Genomic DNA, 21684 nt, shown 5'->3' with positions numbered 1-21684 from the left:
TGGTCTCTACTCTTACTCTGTGGTGTTAGACATAACATTTTACAAAAATCTAACAACAAAAAAAGATTTTCTCACATGAAACTAAGGACCTTTGATGTATCTAAACATGACATTACACTTTAAGCGGAAGATCCCATTCTAATATCTATCTAGACCACAAATGTCCACTGACCGGGTTACGGCTTCTTTCAAGCCCAGGAAAACAAACTAGTCTGTAAAAAAAACAAAAAAACATTTGGCTGCTTAGGAAAACAACACAGAGAGACATAATACAACTATTTGTTAAGATAAAAAAAACAGAGCGTTTTCTCAGCGTCTCCTCTGTTTGTTTGTTCTCCCGTGTTTCGCCACCGGCTCATGTACACTAAGCTACAGCTCTCAGGGAGAATTCCGGGATTTCCAAACCCCGAGCGGATAATCAGGCATCCACTGACGGAAACTAAGAGACTCTCTGCACGGAATCTGATTGGATGAGGTAATCCAGGAGGTTAATAATGTAAGGATAACATCCCTCCTCCAACCTCTCCTCCATTTTCCTCTCATGGCTGTGGTCAGAGTTCCCATGGTAGTCACTTCCGCGCCCAACTAATCCACTGTCTCTGACCCTTGTATCCCCTTGTACTTCTGTTACTACCCAGGACCCCCCTAACCCTTCATATCCCCTGTGCTGCAGCCCAGGATCTAACCCTAACCCCTGGGACAGACCATTTCAGATCTAATCCTGTGATGGATACCTGTGGTGAGATGAGGTGAAGAAGTTCTCTGCTTCTTAGTGAATACAGAGGACATGGCAGCAAGTAAGTATGATTAGGATTATCATACAGGCCGTGGCTGTACCTTGGCTTTATATATTACACGCCCCCTAACAAACATCCCAGCAGTACTAGCCACGTCAAGTTGAGCATGACTGATAGGCATTCAAAGACCACAATATGTTGTCTTGCAGTGTTAACATAGAACCAATGATGACTAGAAAGACAAATCACATACACCAAAAAGATTGCCAAGGCACTCTGAGCATGCACCAGGTTTGAGTATGGACAGAGTCAGAGTGGAGAGACATGCACCAGGTTTGAGTATGGACAGAGTCAGAGTGGAGAGACATGCACCAGGTTTGAGTATGGACAGAGTCAGAGTGGAGAGACATGCACCAGGTTTGAGTATGGACAGAGTCAGAGTGGAGAGACATGCACCAGGTTTGAGTATGGACAGAGTCAGAGTGGAGAGACATGCACCAGCTTAACTAAGCTCTGTTTTCATCCCTTCCCTCTAGTCTCTGTGAGCAGCGATGGTCTCTCTTCCTCCCTACCACCCCTCCCCTACCTCCCTCTCCCTGGTCTCTGTGAGACAAACCAGCAGCAGTAGTGGTAGATCAGGCTTTACTTACTTTCCGTCGGCCAGGTTGAGAGAGCGGAACAGGGGGTAGTCCTCAGGGGCGGGCTTGCCACTCTGGTCCTCATACAGGAAGACAGGTGAGCGTCCCACCTCCACCCCCAGCTGCTGCACGCCCTGCTCACTGTAAACAGACAGCAGGAAGGACTGGATGCCGGCCTTGGGCCTGAGGGTGGTCAGGATGGAGAAGTCTTCAGGGAACACACCCCCTAAAGAACACACAGGCTGGGTTAGAAATACAGAGATACAGGAACACACCCCCTACACAATGGACAGAACGCAGGTTAGATCAGGCTATAAATACACAGGAACAAACCCCCTACACAATGGACAGAACGCAGGTTAGATCAGGCTATAAATACACAGGAACACACCCCCTACAGAACACAGGTTAGATCAGGCTATAAATACACAGGAACACACCCCCTACACAATGGACAGAACGCAGGTTAGATCAGGCTATAAATACACAGGAACACACTATGTGACTGACTCCGTCGTAAGATCTTTATTGATTGAGACAAAAAGGAAATCAGAGGTGAGGACTTTTGGATTCAGTTACCCTTTACATTCTCACATAAATGTATACAGTTTCTTATAAATACACATTGCTTTTATGTTGTTTAGTGTAAGGTCTCATTTGTTCTAATATGACTATCCCAGGTTTACAATACTTCAAGCATCCAAATAGACATGAGCTAATTATCTACTACTTTAATCATGTACATTTCCAGGCTTGTGCACAATTCTATAAGTTTCGGAGGACAATGATAATGAATATGAAAAATCCCAGGTCTTTAGAGTAACATTTTCCTTTCGGGAGAGCCAAATTGGAAGGCAACCAATGCCTGCACATTAAAATAGATTTATTGACACTTTTTTCGTAGTTTATTAGACAAAAATGATCCATTAGCGATTTCATACGTTTTCCCAAAGTGGAAAAAAAACGTCATAACAATATCCTACAAAACTTTAAGAGGACATAAAGTTATTTCAACTCAACAGATCTATGAATGAGTCATAGATGTGTAAAAAAAACAAAAAAAAAAAAAACATCTTACTATCTACTACAGCTGAAACACCTCTGGAGTATAATCAAGACTCATAATAATAGTTGATCACTTTTTACACGTCTTCCATTGAGTCCATATTCTTCATTCCGCACGACCCTGTCCTATAGGCACGACTGAAAGCTTGACATGTGTCTTCCCTTGTCATGTTAATCCATTCAGTGGTGTATGTTATTGCTGATCTGTTTGTAGGAGCTTCACTACCTGACTTAATGCGTGCAACTTTACATGAGTCACAACTGTTGAAACGGTTCACTCCAGCCCTGTCGAGCCACAGAAATGTGATCAATGGTCTCTAAATCTTATTAACCAAACAGAAGCAGGCAAAGTACAGTACACCAACTCTACTGTGCCTCAGACCGCAAAAGAACGTGCATTGTGCTGTAGTTAGCCGAGCTAGTTCTCTCAGCCAGATTCTCTCTCTCTCTCTCTGGGGTTGGTGTATTACAAACACTCTGGGGGAGAAATACAGCACTGTCATATAATCAGATCAGGGATGGCATCCCCTGTCAAAAGCCTTGGCAGGACCAACAAAAGACACATTTAAACACCACTCCCTCCGCTCGGCACAGCCAGGATGTGGGGCAGGACAGAGAGAGACAGGGGGGATAGAGGGAACGGGTTCGTCTTACCTGGGAATAACTGCTTGGTGGGAGCACTGATTTGGGCCAGTTTTCCAACTCTGTAGGCTGTGTCCGGCTTAGACGCTCTTCGGTTTGTGCAAAATCCCGATGTTTTCCGAACTCCTTCGGGGGAATTGTGAAAATCTAATACTTTTAGCACGTCCACCGGTTCAGCTGTTGGAAAGAGAGAGCAGATGCAACATGGTATATAATCTGAGAAGAACTTCAGAGGGCACGTGAATCTAGATGGCACAGCACTCCGTTTCAACAGTAGGAATGTCAAGCAACCATAATCTATTGCACTTTTACATAAAATGTATGCGTCACGTCATGCCAAACTACTGTTTCATTCATGAACCTGGTCTTATAGCCAATAGAAAGCACATTTCAATCTAACGAACCATGTGTAAGATGACTCGTCAAATAAAGTGCTACAGAATAGCTCGCTCTTTAATTAAGACACCATATCTATCTATTGAATATCCATTTCTGGTGATAAACTAATGAGGAAATCAATCAAATAATTGAACATAGACAGAAGCATTGGACAATATGTCAGATGCAGCATAAACCATAGAAGAAATCACCCACTGGGCACAGATCAATTCAACATTTAGTCCACGTTGGTTCAGCGTCATTTTGTTGACATTATGTGGAAAAAAACGTTGATTCAACCAGTGTGTGTCCAGTGGGCTACACACGGGTTATACCCCCCCCCATAAAAAAAACAGGAGCCCATTGTGACACATCTGTGTGATCTGCATGCCCAGCTAACACTGTACGGGACCATGTGACAGGAAGTATCTCCATCCCAAAGCAGAATGACCACTAGCAGCATAATAAACAATGCTCCCACGGCCGGCCAAATCTTATAACACAACGTTGTGGATGTAGGTATACTTTGATAAGGGTCACAGTCAGAGCCTCTGGGTTTCCCATAGCCTCCAATCTGATGCTCTTTACATAAAGGAACCTGTGTTTGATCCGACACCCCAGTGAAACAGACCCATGGGAAAGCTGGGGTGGTGATCATACTGTTTATCAAAACACCTTCTCAGTGTTAACATCAGCTCCGTGATATAGGGCTGGGAGACTGGGAGGTAGTTATTCCCAGGAGTTCATCATTGAGTGTTGGTATAGCATAGAAAACAGTAGACTGCTAAGAGAGAACAAAAAAATCTGCCTAGACTCAAAATCATGAGTGAGGAATTGAAACTGAGACTTGTTTCAGACTGTGCTATAGAATAATATACACATTACACAGGCAATACACTACCGGATTGTTAAGGGGCTCGAACCTTCATCTGTTTTTACACGGTTCAGAACCAGCCCTTGCTGTCTAAAGGCATCAGCTAGGCCTTCTGTGGCTGGTCTAAAACCACTGTTTGCTTTGGCATGCGCCAATCAGATCATTCCTGCGTTTCTTTAGCTACTTTATGCAAGGAGATGTTATAAAAATGTATATTTTCCTCTGGACACACTCAGGCAGACATTCCAGCTCCACAAGGGACAAGCAAACTATAATGACATGCTTCATACTGCTCAATGGAGCATATGGAGAATCCTGTCCTTGTTTCAACATGAAGCCATTTCCATTGCATAAAAGGATGTCTTCAGTACTAACTAGATGATATATACAGTACATACAGTATATACGTAAGTACTGAGCCAAAACTAGCTGTTCTAACTAAGTCCACAATGTGTTGGTTTCCCACCTCAAACTAAACACATGACCTGCTTTAATATATTTACTATGACTGTTATCGTGTTATATATTTCACAGCATGAGATTTTGTTTCTGCATTTATCTCATTGGGTCATCAACATCACCATTAGTGACAATCTAATCCATTTGTTTTTAGTCGGGGTGTGAGAGTGTCAGTGCTTAATGAATGACTGACAGGTGTCAGGGAGAAGCTGCCATAGGTCATACCTGTATCTTTCCCATTCCCATGCTAAATTATTAGTGCACCCACCCATAGGAGGTTCCTATCTGGGTCTCTTGTCTCATATAGGACAGATCGCTACCGTGATTAAAACATGTGTCTCAGAATAGACTCAGGAAAAAGCTATTTTTATACATCACCAAAAAACGGCTTCTCCAAAAAGTCTAGCATTAAATTAAACAGCAACCACTCTCCTTCATCTATGCTTTGAGGCCTGGGTTGAAAAAGACAAGAAAAATAAACGATGTCTGAGAGAGTTTGCAGAGGCAGAGTACTACACACACACACACACACACACACACACACACACACACACACACACACACACACACACACACACAGACTCACACTCACATTCACACACACACACACACACACACACACACACACACACACACACACACACACACACACACACACACACACATATATATATACACCAGCAGCACATTCCCCAGGCTGAGAACACACTCATGACCCCCTTAAATCTCTCAAAAGCAAAGGTCTGTCACATCTATTATTCTGTGTCCCAAAGGAAACCTTCTTTGTGTTGACCAGTCTGCCTGCCCATTGAACCAACCATACCCCGACTCCCCCTCCATCACACCAAGGCTATAGCCCCTATATATGACTGAATGAATCACTCACCCAGGGGGAAAGACAGAGACAAACTTAGCTACTCAAAATGGACTCAAAATGGAACAAAAAACTATAGACGAAGTTGAAAAGAATCTCAGAAGAATATAATGTTACTCTGAGAGAGAAGGTGATAGGGATATCATCTCCAAGACCACGTGGTCATTTTGTATACTGTGAAAGGTACCCAGGAAGCTACAAGGCTTTTCTAACTGAACTGAAGAGCTCTTTGTGAGTGAGTTTTATTCCAAGAGAGCACCTCTCTCTCTCTCTCAGTCAGCTCTAACTGTCTCAAGGCCTCATATATTCCAGATGGGTGGTAATTTGGCCAGTGGGCGACCCCCTCACCCAGGTGCCAAAAAAACGTCAATACACCCGAATCCATTAAAACACCAAATGAGTGTGTGAAGTCTCTAAAACCACCCATCTGATGAGCTGGTGTGAGTTTGCTCATGGCCGCTGTGCAAATAAGGACACATATCTCCCAGTCCAAATCCCTAGGTGGCACGGGAAGGAAAGGGGCCCTACATAATCCGAAGGGGAAAAGGGCCAACTCATAGTATCCACATACAGAGGCCTCCACTGTTGCTCAGTTATTGGCTGTTCAAAAAGATCTACCAGTGGAGGCTGCTGAGGAGAGGACAGCCCATAATAATGTCTGGAACGGAGCAAATGGAATGGAATGTATTTGTACTACTGCACCTATTCCGCTCCAGCCATTACCATGACCCGTCCTCCCCAATTAAGGTGCCACCAACCTCCTGTGAGACCTACGGTGTGCTAATTGATGAGGTTGGGGGGGGGGGGGGAGAGCTAGGCAACATTAGCATAAAATGGGTTGCAGGTTTTTATGTTACCTCACTTGTCAAGTTATCACATGGATATTCATGCAGATGTATAGACAAGACAACAGTGTGTTTCTGGCAGTTCTACAAAGACTAAAACATAGTTCTGAGAACAGAGGCCAAAAAATGTGCTCTTCGGGTCTTTTTTCATCACAAAACATGCCAGATCATCAGTCAGATATGAGGAGCATGTAAGAAGGATATATTATGTTCCAGACTTTGTTGTTTTTGGGAGGTGAAATTGGCTGGTAAAAAGAAAATACCTTTTCACCTGCTGCTCCCTGAGACTCAAATAATGTATTCAGACAGAATATCTCTCCCTCTACCCCTACTCTCTCTCTCTCCCTCTCCTCTCTCGCTCTCCCTCTCTCACTCTACCCCTACTCTCTCCCCTATTGGACTTCCACACTCCAGGCTCAAACAACACTGCTTTATGCTGGTGTGTCATACCAAGGAAAATTCACTGAAAACGATCCATGTTTCAAAGTGTGTGTTTGTTCTGCTCTCTTTAACTCTTTTAATTCCACTGCATAAATATCAAAGCTGAATATCACCTTGCGGACTTCTACTTCAAAAATACCCCCAAAAGTCTAAATATATAGCCTAATTACAAGGCATGGCTTATACAGTCCAAACAACATGTAATCATGTAAAATCAAAATCACCATCATGAGGTAAAGGGGGAGTGATCATGATGAACGACATAAATAATCCCCATCAATATCCCCAACAGGCCAATGTAAATCAAACTAGTCATGGATGAGACAGTCGGCTTGAAACTACCTACAACAAATAGAACAAAAGTCCCCTTCACTTTAGACCTGATTGTCCATGTTTCCTTACCCTTGAGAGAGAGAGAGAGAGAGAGAGAGAGAGAGAGAATAAAGCCTTTTGAATTGAATTGAAAGAGAGAGATGTGTTTCTGAGGGCAGAGATCAGGGTAGAGTAGAGTAGAGTGGGTTTTGAGGGTTCTGTTTGTCTGCAGGAATGCACCAGAGAGGAGCCCATGCCCCAGGGGCTGTGAAAACGTGTCTGTACACTGCTAGCTCAGAGAAGGCACCCTTCAGAAACAGCCTAATGCTCCATAAACACCAGCAGAGAAACGCACAAAGACATAAAACACGTACTGTATATACAGTAGGCTATAGGACAGAAGAATTGATGGAAGTGAATAGTAAATAGCGAATTATATGGGTTTCAACCATGACGAGTTCTGTGTAGGCCTTGTTCTGCTCTGGACGGCCATTAGCAAATATTGAAAGACTGAATGGGGGCGACGCATATACCTGAACAAATATAATACATTGACTGTTCCCAGAAGTACAATCATCAGAATGCAAGTAAGAAGAGCCATAAGAATGAAAAAGACCAATGTCATCAACGGTTTAGAGTCAGTCTGATGAATCCCTCTTAACGAAATATCTACAATAGCATAACGCTATAATAAAGTGTGTAGCCTAAGTAAAAGAAAGATGCATGTATCCTAGAGAAGTAGTTTAATTATAAAGAGGTCTATGATGTTGAAGACCTAGAGTCAGTGACTCACTCACCCCCCACTATGGGAGTAAGACTGGACTGTATGCTGCTGGCCTCTATACTATTGGCCGGCCCTTTGAAGCCTCTAAAATAATAGGGAAGTGCAACGAGAACCATCATCAAATAACTGCACAGCACTTAGACTGGAAACATTCCCACCATGGAGGGAGTGCGCACCGCTCCGAGCTCAGACAACACGGCCTTGTCTCCCCAAACCAAACATGCAAGTGCAAAATTCAGGGGGAAATGTTGGCCACGAAGTTGCACAAGCCCCTTCAGTCTCTCGCTGGTCTTCAGTGCGGACTAGGGCAGTGTGGAGAAAGGGTCCTCCTTTTGGCAAGTCAGTGATGAGCTGCTTGACCACTCTGAATCTATCAGAAAGTCCACGGGCACGGACAGCACAGGGGCAGACTGGGACCAAAAACCGGCTCAGGCATTTCTAACACAACAGCCCATTTTTTTCCTCAAGGCTCCCATTATTAGCCAGATAATGATAATTCTGCGCAAAAATCTGAAGTTAGACAGGCCGGCCCACTGGGCTACAAATGGACCAGCCCATCTGGTATTTGAAATACCAGTTGGCCAGTCCGCTCCTGGGCCACCATACACCATGACCCGAAATAATGCCAGTAAATTTGCAGTGCCAGGTAAAAATGCGAATAAATAAAGTCTAGTTAAATAATGAACAATCTCCTTATTACTAATGAAAATGTAGCCATGACACACCCTTCCCCAGTGGATGAGTCTCAAGGGTCTGCCACACTGCACAACTCCCCAATGTCACTGATCAATCCATGCCAATATTCAATATCATTTCATTGTTAAAAATGGATTCCAGCTTGCAATGACCACACTTTCAGAAATAGATGCATTGTCTAGGCTACAGGGGGACAAGAGAGGCAGGTAGAGTAGCGGTTGGGCCAGTAACCAAAAGATTGATGGTTTGAATCCCCAAGCCTACTAGGTGAAACATATGTTGATGTGCTCTTGAGTAAGGCACTTAACCCTAATTGCTCCTGTAAATCGAAGAGCGTCTGGTAAAATGTATGGAAATCAGGGCCCAGTTTTTTAAAAGTTACGAATCTGGATTTCGCCTATCAGGTAGGATTAAATGCATAGAAATATAATGAATAGAATGGGGGTCCCCATTCAAGTCAATGACTCATCCATTCTATTCATTCTTTCTATGCATTTAATCGTATATGATTGGCGAAATCCACATAGATAATTATTGAAAAACTGGGCCCAGATGAAATAGAATTCAATACCTAGGCTATAATGTGCGCTGTATAACGGATCTAAATGGACCATTACTGTTTTAATGTATTATAAAACAGTAATGTGACCATTGACAATAACTAATGAATTAATAACTAACTAAGGACTATATTAAGGACTATATTAAGGACTATATTAAATGATACCGGGTGCTTTAGAGAGATTCGGATAGCCTACCCCGGATTTAGGTCTTGAAATTTCCCGTGCCCCGGAGCCATGAATAAAATTGACAGACACCTCTCCTCTGGCTGCATAATTATTTAACAAACTGTGAGGCTGCAATCTCAAGCCGTGCGGAATTCCACACACACCTAACGGACCACTAATTCTAACGAGTTTTTTTTTCAGCATAAATCTCTAAAGCTGTCTCTTAAATGGGGTGCTAGACAAATTATTTAACGGCTCATTCGCAACGAAACTAAGCGAAGTACCTGAAAAGAAAAGCATGTGCACCAATTAAACATTGTGTATAATAATTGTGCGATATGAGATAACTGTTTCAACTTTATGGTGGATATAACAGCTATTTAATCATGCATAAAACTGTCGTGGAAAAACAAGTAGAAGGTATATTAGCTGCAATGCATTTCAATTAATGTAAAATAACAAAAATCGTGATAACCCTTTGAAACAATTGAAATAGTGATAACTACATCTATTTGGAACCAATGTCAATAGTATGCAACGTATATTTGGGTCAATATCTTTGAACTTAAATGTTCGATAAAATATGTGATTCGCTTTACTTTGTGAGGAGGGGCACTTTGGTTCAATTGTAACTTGCCCTTGAGTTAATTGGTAGCTATACATCCACAGATCGTTTGACTGAATCATATAGGGTCAATCTCTTTCCTACCTTTCTTCTCACATCTAGTTGCGTTGCTCATTGAAAATACAGTTGCCAAAACCCGACCCTTTTGTTTTCCTTGATCTCTCCATCATGTTTTCTGACCAAACCCACGTTTTCTGCCGCGGTTGAATGACAGTCCTTACTCTCCACTACTTTTACACGCACTTTTTTGGATCCTAAAAGTATTCTTACCTGCTCTGACAGTTGTAGCCTGCAGAACCAGGGTTAAAGTGATGAATGCGGTTACAGTGGAATCCATAATCCACCTTTTCGTTTTCCACCTTGTGGACCACCTTTGCATCTCCATGGTCGGCGCCCACAAAAGTGAACAAAACTTGGGCGACTTCAACTGATTTTAAATTACTTCCCTTCCACAATCCCAAATGTGATGGATAATTACACTAAACAGCCATAGGTAAGTGTTTAGCCTCTTCTCTCAGCCACTCCAGGCCCCTGTACGGTCTTCTTTTCCAGTGCCCAGCCTTCTGACTGAAGGTATTTGGGCTTTAATCAAAACTCCCAGAGAGCACTCGATACCCTAGGAGCCACACCGACAGGAGGGCTGGGCAAGCACCACAAACCAAACCCACGGTTACAGCGAAATGACAAGGGGAAAAGCCCCCGATTAGCAAATCACGGGGCTAGAAATTCTCATTGGGATCCACCCATCAGTTTTGCAAAGCTGATGTGAATTCTTCCCTGAGCGCTCGTCCACGTATATATATTTTTTAAATAAATAGTAAGATAAAAAAAAGAAACGGCTTCGACTTTCGGGAAATGTCCCGGGAATTAACGGAATGCCATTGGGGTGAGAGAGAATTAGGCATGTGAGCAATTCTCAGTGTTGGACAGTGTCTTGTGGACTGTCTGCCCTGTCCCACATAGAATATTGTTCTGCTCTGGTCACCTGCTGCCGTTAGTGTTGGTTGTGTTCACATAGGAGACAATATTAGTTTATTAGAGCAAACAAAGTCATATTTTAAGATTGAGATCACTTTATTAACCCAACCCCTCAGAAAGACACATGTATATACACTTACATATACCGTTTTTTTTGGAGAGGTGTGTGGGGGGGCTGCCACAGGATTTGATACAAGCAACCCACTGGTTGCCACCTCACTTTATTATATTATTACATATTTTCTGTGGATTTAAGCATCACATCATGCATGAGCAATGCATGTCATTGATTCATTTTCACTCTTGTTCTCCATGTAAAACCTTGACAGACTGAATCACATTCTCCAGAAATATCAGACGTTTCTCTATTCAGGAGAGTTCCAGAAATCCTACTGGGCTGGTCAATTATAGCTGACTGAGGGAGAGGTAGAAAGAGAGAGACAGAGACATCGAGAGAGCAAGGGAGAGAGAGAGAGAGACAGAGAGGGGGGGGGGGAGAGCTAGTGAGTGAGAGAGAGAAAGAGAGAGAGCGAGTGAATGAAAGAAAGAGACAGAGAAAGAGAGAGAGAGAGAGAGAGACAGAGAGGGAGAAAGAGAGAGCGAGAGCTGTCAGATAGTGTTGCTTCTCACCTGACACCCCCCACTGAGACCTTTCATCTGATCCAGTTGGCCAGCTGCTCACATGACCTCACAGGAAGGGCACAGGCAGGTTACATATCCCCTACTCCCAGCCTCACTCCAGCCCAACTTATACCCCATACCCCCGGCCTCACTACTACAGCCCAATTTATACCCCCAGCCTCACTCCAGCCCAACTCCATATGCCTCTACCTCCTACCTCCAGCCCCACTCCTCCCAAATGCATAGCCACAGTCTCAGGATGAGCAAGGGAAACGTCCTCTGACAGAATGCTACTTTTTAGGTCTTGTCTGGTCAATATTGTCTATTCTCCATTGACTCCATAAGATCTGATGCAACCAGGCAAACTCTATCATGGACAGGTGCCTATTAACAAGTCTGGCCAGTCGGAAGCAGGGTGTGTGTATACCCACTACAACGCTCTGTCTCTTGGCTGGCCTCAAAACAGTAAGACAAGGACCCAGACCAGATCACATCTGTCAACATGCTTGTGTTGTCTATCCTGAGATACACAGCTGCATCCCAAATGGCACCATATCCCCTGTATAGTGCACTATTTTCTACCAGGGCCCGTAAGGAATACGGTGCCATTAGAACATAGACACATAGTCTTTGGGTTGGTCCTGAGACTAGCCAATATCCTAGCCAAGTAGTATCAGATGGACTGTCAGGCCTCTTCACAGACAGACAGACACAGATCTGGGTAATGGTCTTGTGATGGATTGGTGTCCAGCCAGTACAGGGAGAGCTGCCCAGAACATCATGCTTCTCCACGGTTCAGAGACCACAGGCCTGAGACAATATATGCATCCCAAATGGCCCCCTATTCCCTATTTAGTGGACTACTTTTGCCCAGAGCCCAATGGGCGTCTATGTAGGGAATAGGGGGCCATTATTGGATGAAGCCAATAGCATGGAACTGGGTAGCACAGTTGGAGGATTCATGCAAGTGATTGTTTGGTGTATTGAATAATGCAAGGCTATCAACCATTTTACCATTGGCTTATTGTCACGCCCTGATCTTTGTTTTCTTTATTATTTTGGTTAGGTCAGGGTGTGAAGAGGGTGGTATGTGTGGTTTTGTCTTGTCTAGCCTTTTTTGTATATCTATGGGGTTTTGGTTTGTCTAGGTAAATGTAGGTCTATGGTGGCCTGAATTGGTTCCCAATCAGAGGCAGCTGTTTATCGGTGTCTCTGATTGGGGATCCTATTTAGGTTGCCATTTTCCATTTTGGTTTTGTGGGTTATTGTCAATGTGTATTTGCATGTCAGCACTAGTTGTTTATAGCGGCACGTTTGTTTTTGTTAGTTTGTTTAAGTGTTCTTCGTTAAATAAAAGAAGAATCTATTCACGCTGCGCCTTGGTCTCCTCGTTATGTCGAACGTGACAGAATAACCCACCAAACAAGGACCAGGCTGCAGCGTGAAAAGGAGGAACAGCGCTTAATGGGGAAATGGACCTGGGAGGAGATATTAGATGGAGCAGGACCCTGGACACAGCCAGGGGAGTATTCGTCGTCCTAAGGAGGCAGCGAAAGCGGAACAGCGATACTACGAGGAGAAATACCGGAGGAAGAGGAACAGCGACAATATGAAAGTACACGGCTAGCACGGAAGCCCGAGAGGCAGCCCCAATAATGTTTTTTTTGGGGGCACACAAGGAGATTGCATGAGTCAGGTTGGAGACCTGAGCCTACTCGTGCTTACTGTGGGGAGCGTGTAACTGGTCAAGCACCGTGTTATGTGGTAGAGCGCACAGTGTCTCCAGTGCGCTATTCTAGCCCGGTGCGCTCTATTCCAGCTCCTCGCATTGGCCGTGCTAGAATGGGCATCCAGCCAGGAAGGAGGGTGCCGGCTCAGCGTTCCTGGTCTCCAGTATACCTCCTTGGACCAGGAAATCCTGCGCCGGCTATGCGTACTGTGTCTCTGGTGAGTCTGCACAGCCCAGTGTGTCCTGTGCCAGTGCTCTGCATTTGCAGGGCGAAAATAAACATCCAGCCAGGACGGGTTGTGTCAGCTCTACACTCCAGACATCCAGTGCGCATCCACAGTCCAGTACGTCCTGTTCCTCCTCCCCGCACTCGCCCTGAGGTGTGTGTCACCAGCCCGGTACCACCAGTGTCAGCAGTCTAGAGCGCCTCGGCAGTCCAGAGCGTCCGGCGACAGTACCCAGTCCAGAGCGTCCGGCGACAGTACCCAGTCCAGAGCGTCCGGCGACAGTACCCAGTCCAGAGCGTCCGGCGACAGTACCCAGTCCAGAGCGTCCGGCGACAGTACCCAGTCCAGAGCGTCCGGCGACAGTACCCAGTCCAGAGCGTCCGGCGACAGTACCAAGTCCAGATTGTCTGGCAACAGTACCCAGTCCAGAGCGTCTGGCGACAGTACCCAGTTCAGAGCGTCCGGCGACAGCACACAGACCGGAACCTCCGGCGACGGGCCACAGTCCGGGAACATCCGGCGACGGGCCACAGTCCGGAACCTCCAGCGACAGGCCACGGTCCGGGGTCTCCAACGACGGGCCACAGTCCGGGGTCTCCAGCAACGGGCCACAGTCCAGAACATCCGGCGATGATCCACGCAGCGAGGGTCCCCAGCCCGGGGCCTACGGCGAGGATCCGCAGTCCAGAGCCTCCGTCGATGATCCACGTGTCAGTGTAACAAAAGCGGACTCAGAGTAAAGAAGAGGGGCGGCGTCCAGAACCAAAGCCGTCACCAAGGTTCGATGCCCACCCAGACCCTCCCATATAGGTTTAGGTTTGCGGCCGGGAGTCCGCACCTTTGGGGGGGGGGGGGTACTGTCACGCCCTGACCTTAGTTATCTGTGTTTTCTTTATTATTTGGTTAGGTCAGGGTGTGACAAGGGGGGTTTTTGCATTGTCTAGGGGGTTTTGTATGTTTATAGGGTTTGCCTTGTCTAGGTGTTTTTATGTTTATGGTTACCGAGATTGGTTCTCAATCAGAGGAAGCTGTTTATCGTTGTCTCTGATTGGGGACCATATTTAGGTAGCCATATTCCTTGGATAGTTGGTGGGTTGTTATTCTATGTTTAGTTGCCTGTTCTGCACTAGCCATATTACTTCACGGTTTGTTTAATTTAGTTCTGTTCAGTGTTCTCTCTTTATTAAAGAGTTATGTTTGCTTACCATGCTGCGCCTTGGTCTCCTCTTTATGACGACCGTGACACTTATAGAATAACCAACTCTTCCATATATCAATATTAGACACATGTGGCACTGTCTTGCTTGTTTCCTTCTTAAAGATAAAACAAGGGAAATAATGGAATCACACTTTATCTGGATAATCCCGTGTAGATTGTCATACTATCAACAAAATATCTGTTGATAAGCAACTGCTTGCTAAGGTTATGGTTAGGTTTAGAATAAGGGTTAGGGAAAGGGTTAAGTCTAGGGCTAGTGGATAGTTAGTTGAAATGTTATTGAACATCTACAAACCATTTACAACCCCTCTACTTGGGACTATCAAAACAAAGAAAAATATGGAAAATAACCTGATACATTGGGTAAAAGGTTGTGAAATTGGGTTACGATTTGGGTATTCACAATGTTGGATGTGAATGACACATTTTTTTAAAGTCCAGTTGGACTGGAGATTATCAACAAAGCAAATACATTTGACTTGGTGTTCATGACCTAGTTGGTCACATATGGTCTATTTATGGCTGAATATTATGAATGACACAGAAAACAAAGCAGCTTTTCCACAGGAATGTGAGTTTTGGATTTAAACAGATTCCCAGTTTTTTTTTTACTCAAGTGTTTCGACTATGGGACCTACTGCCCCTGTCACACCAAACATGTGGTAGTGGGCCTGTCTATCTCTCTATGGACCTCTAGACCAGGTAATATACCATAGAATAAAAGGCTATTAATGTGATTGTCTCTATGGTAGTATGTAATTCCTGTATGTATAGTAATGGTTTACAATGTATCCTTTAGTGGGGTTGTTGGTACCTTGCAAGATGTTATTACAAGGTTATAGGACACACAGCTTTTTATTACATTAGTATACAGTATTTCACATTAAAATAAACACAGATCCTTGGTTGGGTACTTTCTAAAAAGTAATCTGTTACAGTTACTAGTTACCTGTCCACAATTGTAATCAGTAACGTAACTTTTGGATTACCACTGGCTGTCCTCTGGTTTCAAAAACAATAATTGATAGGCATCTTAAACTTCTTGAATTCAACCATTATTGAGTTCAAATATACATTTAGATTTGTGTACAGCCATCCACAACAACCACAAACCGTAAGGCGCAAATAACTAAATGAGAGCGCAGCAGTGTGATTCACATCAATACGCTACGTATATATCAATAATAAGGGCACACCACTGCTGTCATTCTTACCGCCAAGCGTTTATTCAATTTGAATAATCTTTTGATGCCGACGGCAGTTGCACCAGTGGAGTACATAGCTTGGACTGTAGTTCGGCTCTTTTCCCTCGATCCATCAAACATATTTGGTGTGTCATCATAGTGGTCTCTGATTCATGGTCAGACACGCTCAGGAGGAAGAAAATTTACATTTGCGCCTTTTTTCATTGCTGATTTGAATGTCATTGAAAACAGAAGTGTCAAAGATTTTTTTTCCCGCAAACATGCTTTCTGAATTTAAAAGTAATCCTTGAAGTAATCAACTAGTTTTTCAAAAGTATCTAATCGGATTACAGTATTTTTGCGTGTAATGTAACGTAACGGATCACAGTTACCGTTTTTGTAAGACCGTACATGTCATCCGTTACTCCCCAACCCTGCATAGATTTTATATGATCCCTGTAATCTGAAGTTTTAATGGTGGCTGTATTTTGGTACTGTCTTATTTTCAGTTGGTTGTATTTACATGCACACAGTAAGATCTTAAGCACCGCTACTTGAAAAAAAGTTGTGTCCTCTGTATATAAAAACAATACTACAAAAACGTAATTCAGGTTTATAATGTCTGCCATGTGATTTAGCATGCAAACTGCCTGCCAATTTATGACACAACTACAGTATAATTATGCTAAAATTAGTATACAGAAACGATACATAAGAATCCTGCCAAGTCTGTCTGTCTGTCTGTCTGTCTGTCTGTCTCTCTCCGTCTGTCTGTGTGTCTCTCTCTTTCTGTCTGTCTGTGTCTCTCTCTCTCTGTCTGTGTGTCTCTCTCTCTCTGTCTGTCTGTCTGTGTGTCTCTCTCTCTCTGTCTGTCTGTCTGTCTGTGTGTGTCTCTCTCTCTCTCTCTCTCTCTCTGTATGTCTGTGTCTCTCTCTCTGTCTGTCTGTCTCTCTCTCTCTCTGTCTGTCTGCGAAAATCAGGAGAGAAAAAAGCATAATTTTAGGATCCACCTGGTATGTTTTGAAGTGTTTCAGTCGAAATGATGTTCAAAATGTAGACATTGGAACATTTTCAAGAAGATATATGGTTACTCAGGTCTCCATCCCCGTCTTTAAACAAATAGAGTATACCGAAGCCCTTAGGCAAATATTTAACGTTGTCTCCTTACTCTGAAGTATTATTAATATACACACATGTTCCTGCACATATATATAAAAATAATAATAACGGTCACACTTTAAATAAAGAGACTTTCACTGCAGAACTTTATAAACAATATATCGTGGATCCGAACATGCTTTATGTTTCCTGTTACACCGCAAGTGACTGTATAAATGACATGTAATATGATTACAAAAATATTGTAATCAGTTTGTTCCATCTGAGCATTCTAACCACACTTTAGAGACCTCAATGCTGACACACCAAATGTGTTTGATGGATCCTTTTTGTCTTCTTCTAATGCCTCTTAAAGGGAAATAAATCAAAAAGTAACTGAAACTAATCAGATTACTTTACTGAGTTTGGATAATCCTTAAATTACGTTACTGTTTACAATTTTGGACAGGTAACTAGTAACTGTAGCAGATTACATTTAGAAAGTAACCTACCCAATGCTGAAAGTGAATTACAAATCACCTACAAAGAATACAAACCCTAGAATTATTTACCTAAATAGAATGTAACTTTTACTCAAATAAATGCTCCTTTAGATATGAATATCACCAGGGAGAGCAAACAAGGGAGTTCAAATATATTCCCCTTTATAGTAGGGAGGACGGCAATATTTTAGGGCTGTTGACACTTTCACCTTTGAACTCAGCGTCAAAACTTGTGTTTTTTATAACCTGGAAGAGCAGAGTCACTGTCACTGCTTAAAACGGACCCTACTAGGACTAATGACAACAGCACCAATTGGCAGTGAGGAAAATTGGAATCAGAATTTCAGTTTACTTTCTGAATTGAAAGATAATTGACTTCAACTGTGGCACCATGTTCCAAACATTTCCTGGCAACAAATTAGCGAACAGCGGCCATAACACTAGTATCTACCTAGCCTTTTGAAGAGTACATAGTTTGATGGTGAATTCTGCCAGTTGGAGACTAGGTTGGTTGGCATCCGTTAAAAAGCTCATTAAGCCGAGAATGGCTCTTTTTATTCAACGTGTGTATGTTTGACCTGGTGTGGTATCGTAAGAGAAGCGCTTTTCACAGGCACACTCAAGCTAGCCACCCGCCACTGTCCGTCAGTGTTTAAACACACACGGCTGGGCTGAGGCTCCAAGGAGCATAAAGGGCTCTTTCTCTAACAGACACACCGTGGCCTGAATACAGGGAGGGGAATTCAGTTCAACTTCAGCTACACTGTCTGTCTGTCTGTTACTTGTATTTTCCTTCATATTCACTGCTGAAACATATGTTTTAATATCTATATTTCACTAAAAAGAAAACAGCGGTGTTAATATTCTCAACGGCAGGTTTCAGAAGTGTTTCAGGGTTCTACGACTCTTCAGGAGATTTCTACAAGGTGAAATGTCTCCATCGATGTCACTGAGTTTAATCTGCCACTGACTACCTTGTAGTTTCATTGTGGTCTACCATGCTAAACACCAGACTGAGCATTTGGTTAAAGCCTACATCCATTTTGAGACTGCACATATAGGCATATAACATGCAATTGTCTAAAATTTGAGTCAGAGAAGGGAGTGCTGCTAACTTTATATAAGTAAATACACACAACTATGACACACGTCTGTATAATATTTTGAACTGGGAAAACAGAGAGATGGATGCATACAACTGGTGTTTGTCATGTAAATAGCCTTCCAGCCACATTGGTTTTATTGTCTTGCCAATACAGGCACTCTAAACTGAATTCCTGTTAGTCAACATCAAGACATGGATTAGAGACACTAGGAGCTGAGAGAAAGCTTGACACGACCACATCGGTCTTGGGTTTTGGCTGACCAAAGTTCATATTTCCTTTAAGATGACTTTTCGTTTCAATCCTTTTATCGAAACATGCAAGTGCATCATTGATTGAGCTCCACCCTTAATTGTTATTTTAGGAATTGGGTACTAATTGGTAGCCTAAATAACAATGTGGTTCAAACTCTTTCATCATTCCTGAACACTTGTGGGCTCTCTCCCTTTATAGAATATATAATAAATATAATAAGAAAGTCATCTTGATCGTAAAACAGTACTGTAGCTAGATACAGCACTTCCACAATGTCAACCTCTCTACTTCAAAGATGGGCGCCCACTGTGCTGTTCAGCATGTGTGTTCTAATCTGAAGCAGACTCGTATGGAAGCCAGAGACTGTGTCCCAACTCACACTCTATTCATAACCAGAAGCCTCTGGTGCACTAAATATGGAAAATTGATGAAGACAGGGTCTGTGTGTGAGGAGAGAGGGGAGGGGAGCAGATGTTTGAAACTGGGAAGAGCATCTAGTGTCAGACATGCAGCCCATGCCGCAATGCCTTAGACAGGAATGTCATTCTGTCTGAGCACATCAATGCCGGGGGCATCTACTGCGATGGGATGGGATGGGATGGCCACACTAGACACAAATACCATCCTGGGCTTTATAGGATCTAAAATGAGAGACTCTGGCTTCTGAAATACTACTGGCTCTGTCTGTGACAGTCCTGTATAAAAGTGATGTATATATTTGAATTCAAAGGTGATATGACGTGCATTCTGAGGGAATAATGTCAGTTTCGTAACAATATGTGAAGTTGGGGAGAATTTCATATTCAGTTTACTTTTTCTTCTAGTTATAAGGCATATTTGATGAGCCATTCCATCTTGGAGAAAAAGGGGATTCCTCTGGCTGTTTCACCTTGGTCTTAAAATGACGCTCTTTGGTTCCAGGCTTAGCTGGCCTCTGCCTTGTAAAGAGAGGGGGTGCCCAATTTCAAGTCCTCATAAACATCAAATGGCCAAGCAGGGGGAATCCCAGTCCTCAAAGTAAATGATATGGTCAGATAACGACGAGAAGGGTTCATGTAGAGTCAATGGGTGGTTAAACAGTCAATCAGAATTATTACTGTGGAGGGTGGGTGATAACCATACTGCCTCACCAATTTCCCTCACTCCACGAAACAGTTAAAACACTCTAAAACCTAAAGGTTTCATTAGCCCTGAGCCAATAGAAGTGGAGCTTGAGGTAGAGCTGTCAGGTCGCACCACCCGGTTAGGGCGGAACTGCAATAACCAACAAGAAAAAAAGGGAAGCTGGGGTTTGCAGGAGATTTGGTATGCAGGCTGGTCCCTACCTACTAAAACCAGATGAAGAAGCCATACAGCTACATATATACTGCATTACTAAATACAGCCCTGAGTTTCCATGGTAAAGGTTGTTTGTCAGCAGCACAGAAGTTGTGTGTGTGTGTGTGTGTGTGTGTGTGTGTGTGTGTGTGTGTGTGTGTGTGTGTGTGTGTGTGTGTGTGTGTGTGTGTGTGTGTGTGTGTGTGTGTGTGTGTGTGTGTGTGTGTGTGTGTGTGTGTGTGTATACGTGGCTGGACTGAGGTTGGTTGCCATAATCTCCTCAACTCAACCTGGCCCAGTTGTCGTCATAGAGCTCATGAGACCACCAGGGAGCCTAAAAGGGGTGGTGAGTTGGTCGTTGGGCATACAGAGGTCACTGCAAAATGATCCCAGATGGGCTACTACTGACCACAGGGGTTGACGGTGTGGAAAACAGGGAGCACCCCGGGAGGGTGGCTGGATAGATGACCCACTGTGAGTTGCAGGTGGGTGGTCTGGTTTGGTCTGGGCAGAGGGTGGGCATTGGAGGGGTGGGGTAGGTGGAACTAATACACTCCCAAACTAGCTGACAGAGCAGTGAAGGCTCCATCTGTCAAGACCCCATAGTAGTGTATATATGATACCGTCACTGGAAGGTATGCCAAGCAACCACAGCATGGGTGTGGTCTTACTTCAATAGACCCATTGGTATCACCCTGCAGTGGAAATGGAACAGCAATGGGAAGATCTACAAATGATTGGAACTGCAATGGGCAGTCGCTGGTGAATCAGCACTTTTATGTATTGAAAACTCAAGCGATTGAGCTTTTAATTGAGGAAGGTTATAGCTAGCCTAAGTTACCATAGAAGCACGCACGCACACACTCGCACACACACTCACACTCGCACACACACACGCTCGCTCGCACGCACGCACACACACACACACACACACACACACACACACACACACACACACACACACACACACACACACACACACACACACACACACACACACACTGTATTATTTCATATTGTTTTACAGAATCACTTTTTAAATTTGTATTATTATTGAGTATTAAAACATACAATCTACCTGCAGTCATCTAGCAGACTCCCATCCAGAGCGACCCACAGAAGCAACCAGGGTCAAGCGCCCCGTCCAAGGGCATGTCGACAGATCTCCCACCAAGTGAAAACGGGGACCCGAACCAGTGACCTATCGGCCACCGCCCCTAGCTCCCAACCGCCAGGCCGCCAACCATCCAGGATCCCCCCCACAGCTCCCCGAGAGCTGCCCCTCAACCATCTGAGACTCTCTGATGAGAAAAATGAAATAAAACAGAAAAGAACAAATCAAAAACAACAGA

General features: G+C 43.8%; 1 protein-coding gene across 3 annotated transcripts in view; it reads right to left on the bottom strand.

The window, feature by feature from the left end:
• Positions 1-10751, bottom strand: part of col11a1a (collagen, type XI, alpha 1a) — a 112740-nt gene extending 101989 nt beyond the window's left edge. For 2 of the 3 annotated variants that reach the window (XM_065007099.1, XM_065007098.1), the window contains exons 1-3: positions 10369-10750; positions 3095-3259; positions 1388-1601 (exon numbers count right to left, since the gene is read on the bottom strand). In XM_065007099.1, coding sequence (XP_064863171.1) covers positions 1388-1601; positions 3095-3259; positions 10369-10483 — 494 coding nt within the window. In that variant the 5' untranslated portion in view covers positions 10484-10750. Of the gene's footprint in view, positions 1-1387; positions 1602-3094; positions 3260-10368 lie in introns of all 3 variants that reach the window. The other variant, XM_029626588.2, reaches the window with a different exon arrangement.
• Positions 10752-21684: the final 10933 nt, after the last annotated feature.

The sequence above is a fragment of the Oncorhynchus nerka genome, linkage group LG22 (genome assembly GCF_034236695.1).
Source record: "Oncorhynchus nerka isolate Pitt River linkage group LG22, Oner_Uvic_2.0, whole genome shotgun sequence".
NCBI classification, from domain to species: domain Eukaryota; kingdom Metazoa; phylum Chordata; class Actinopteri; order Salmoniformes; family Salmonidae; genus Oncorhynchus; species Oncorhynchus nerka.
The sequence above is the reverse complement of the archived record's forward strand: the minus strand, read 5'-3'. Positions and strand labels throughout refer to the sequence as shown.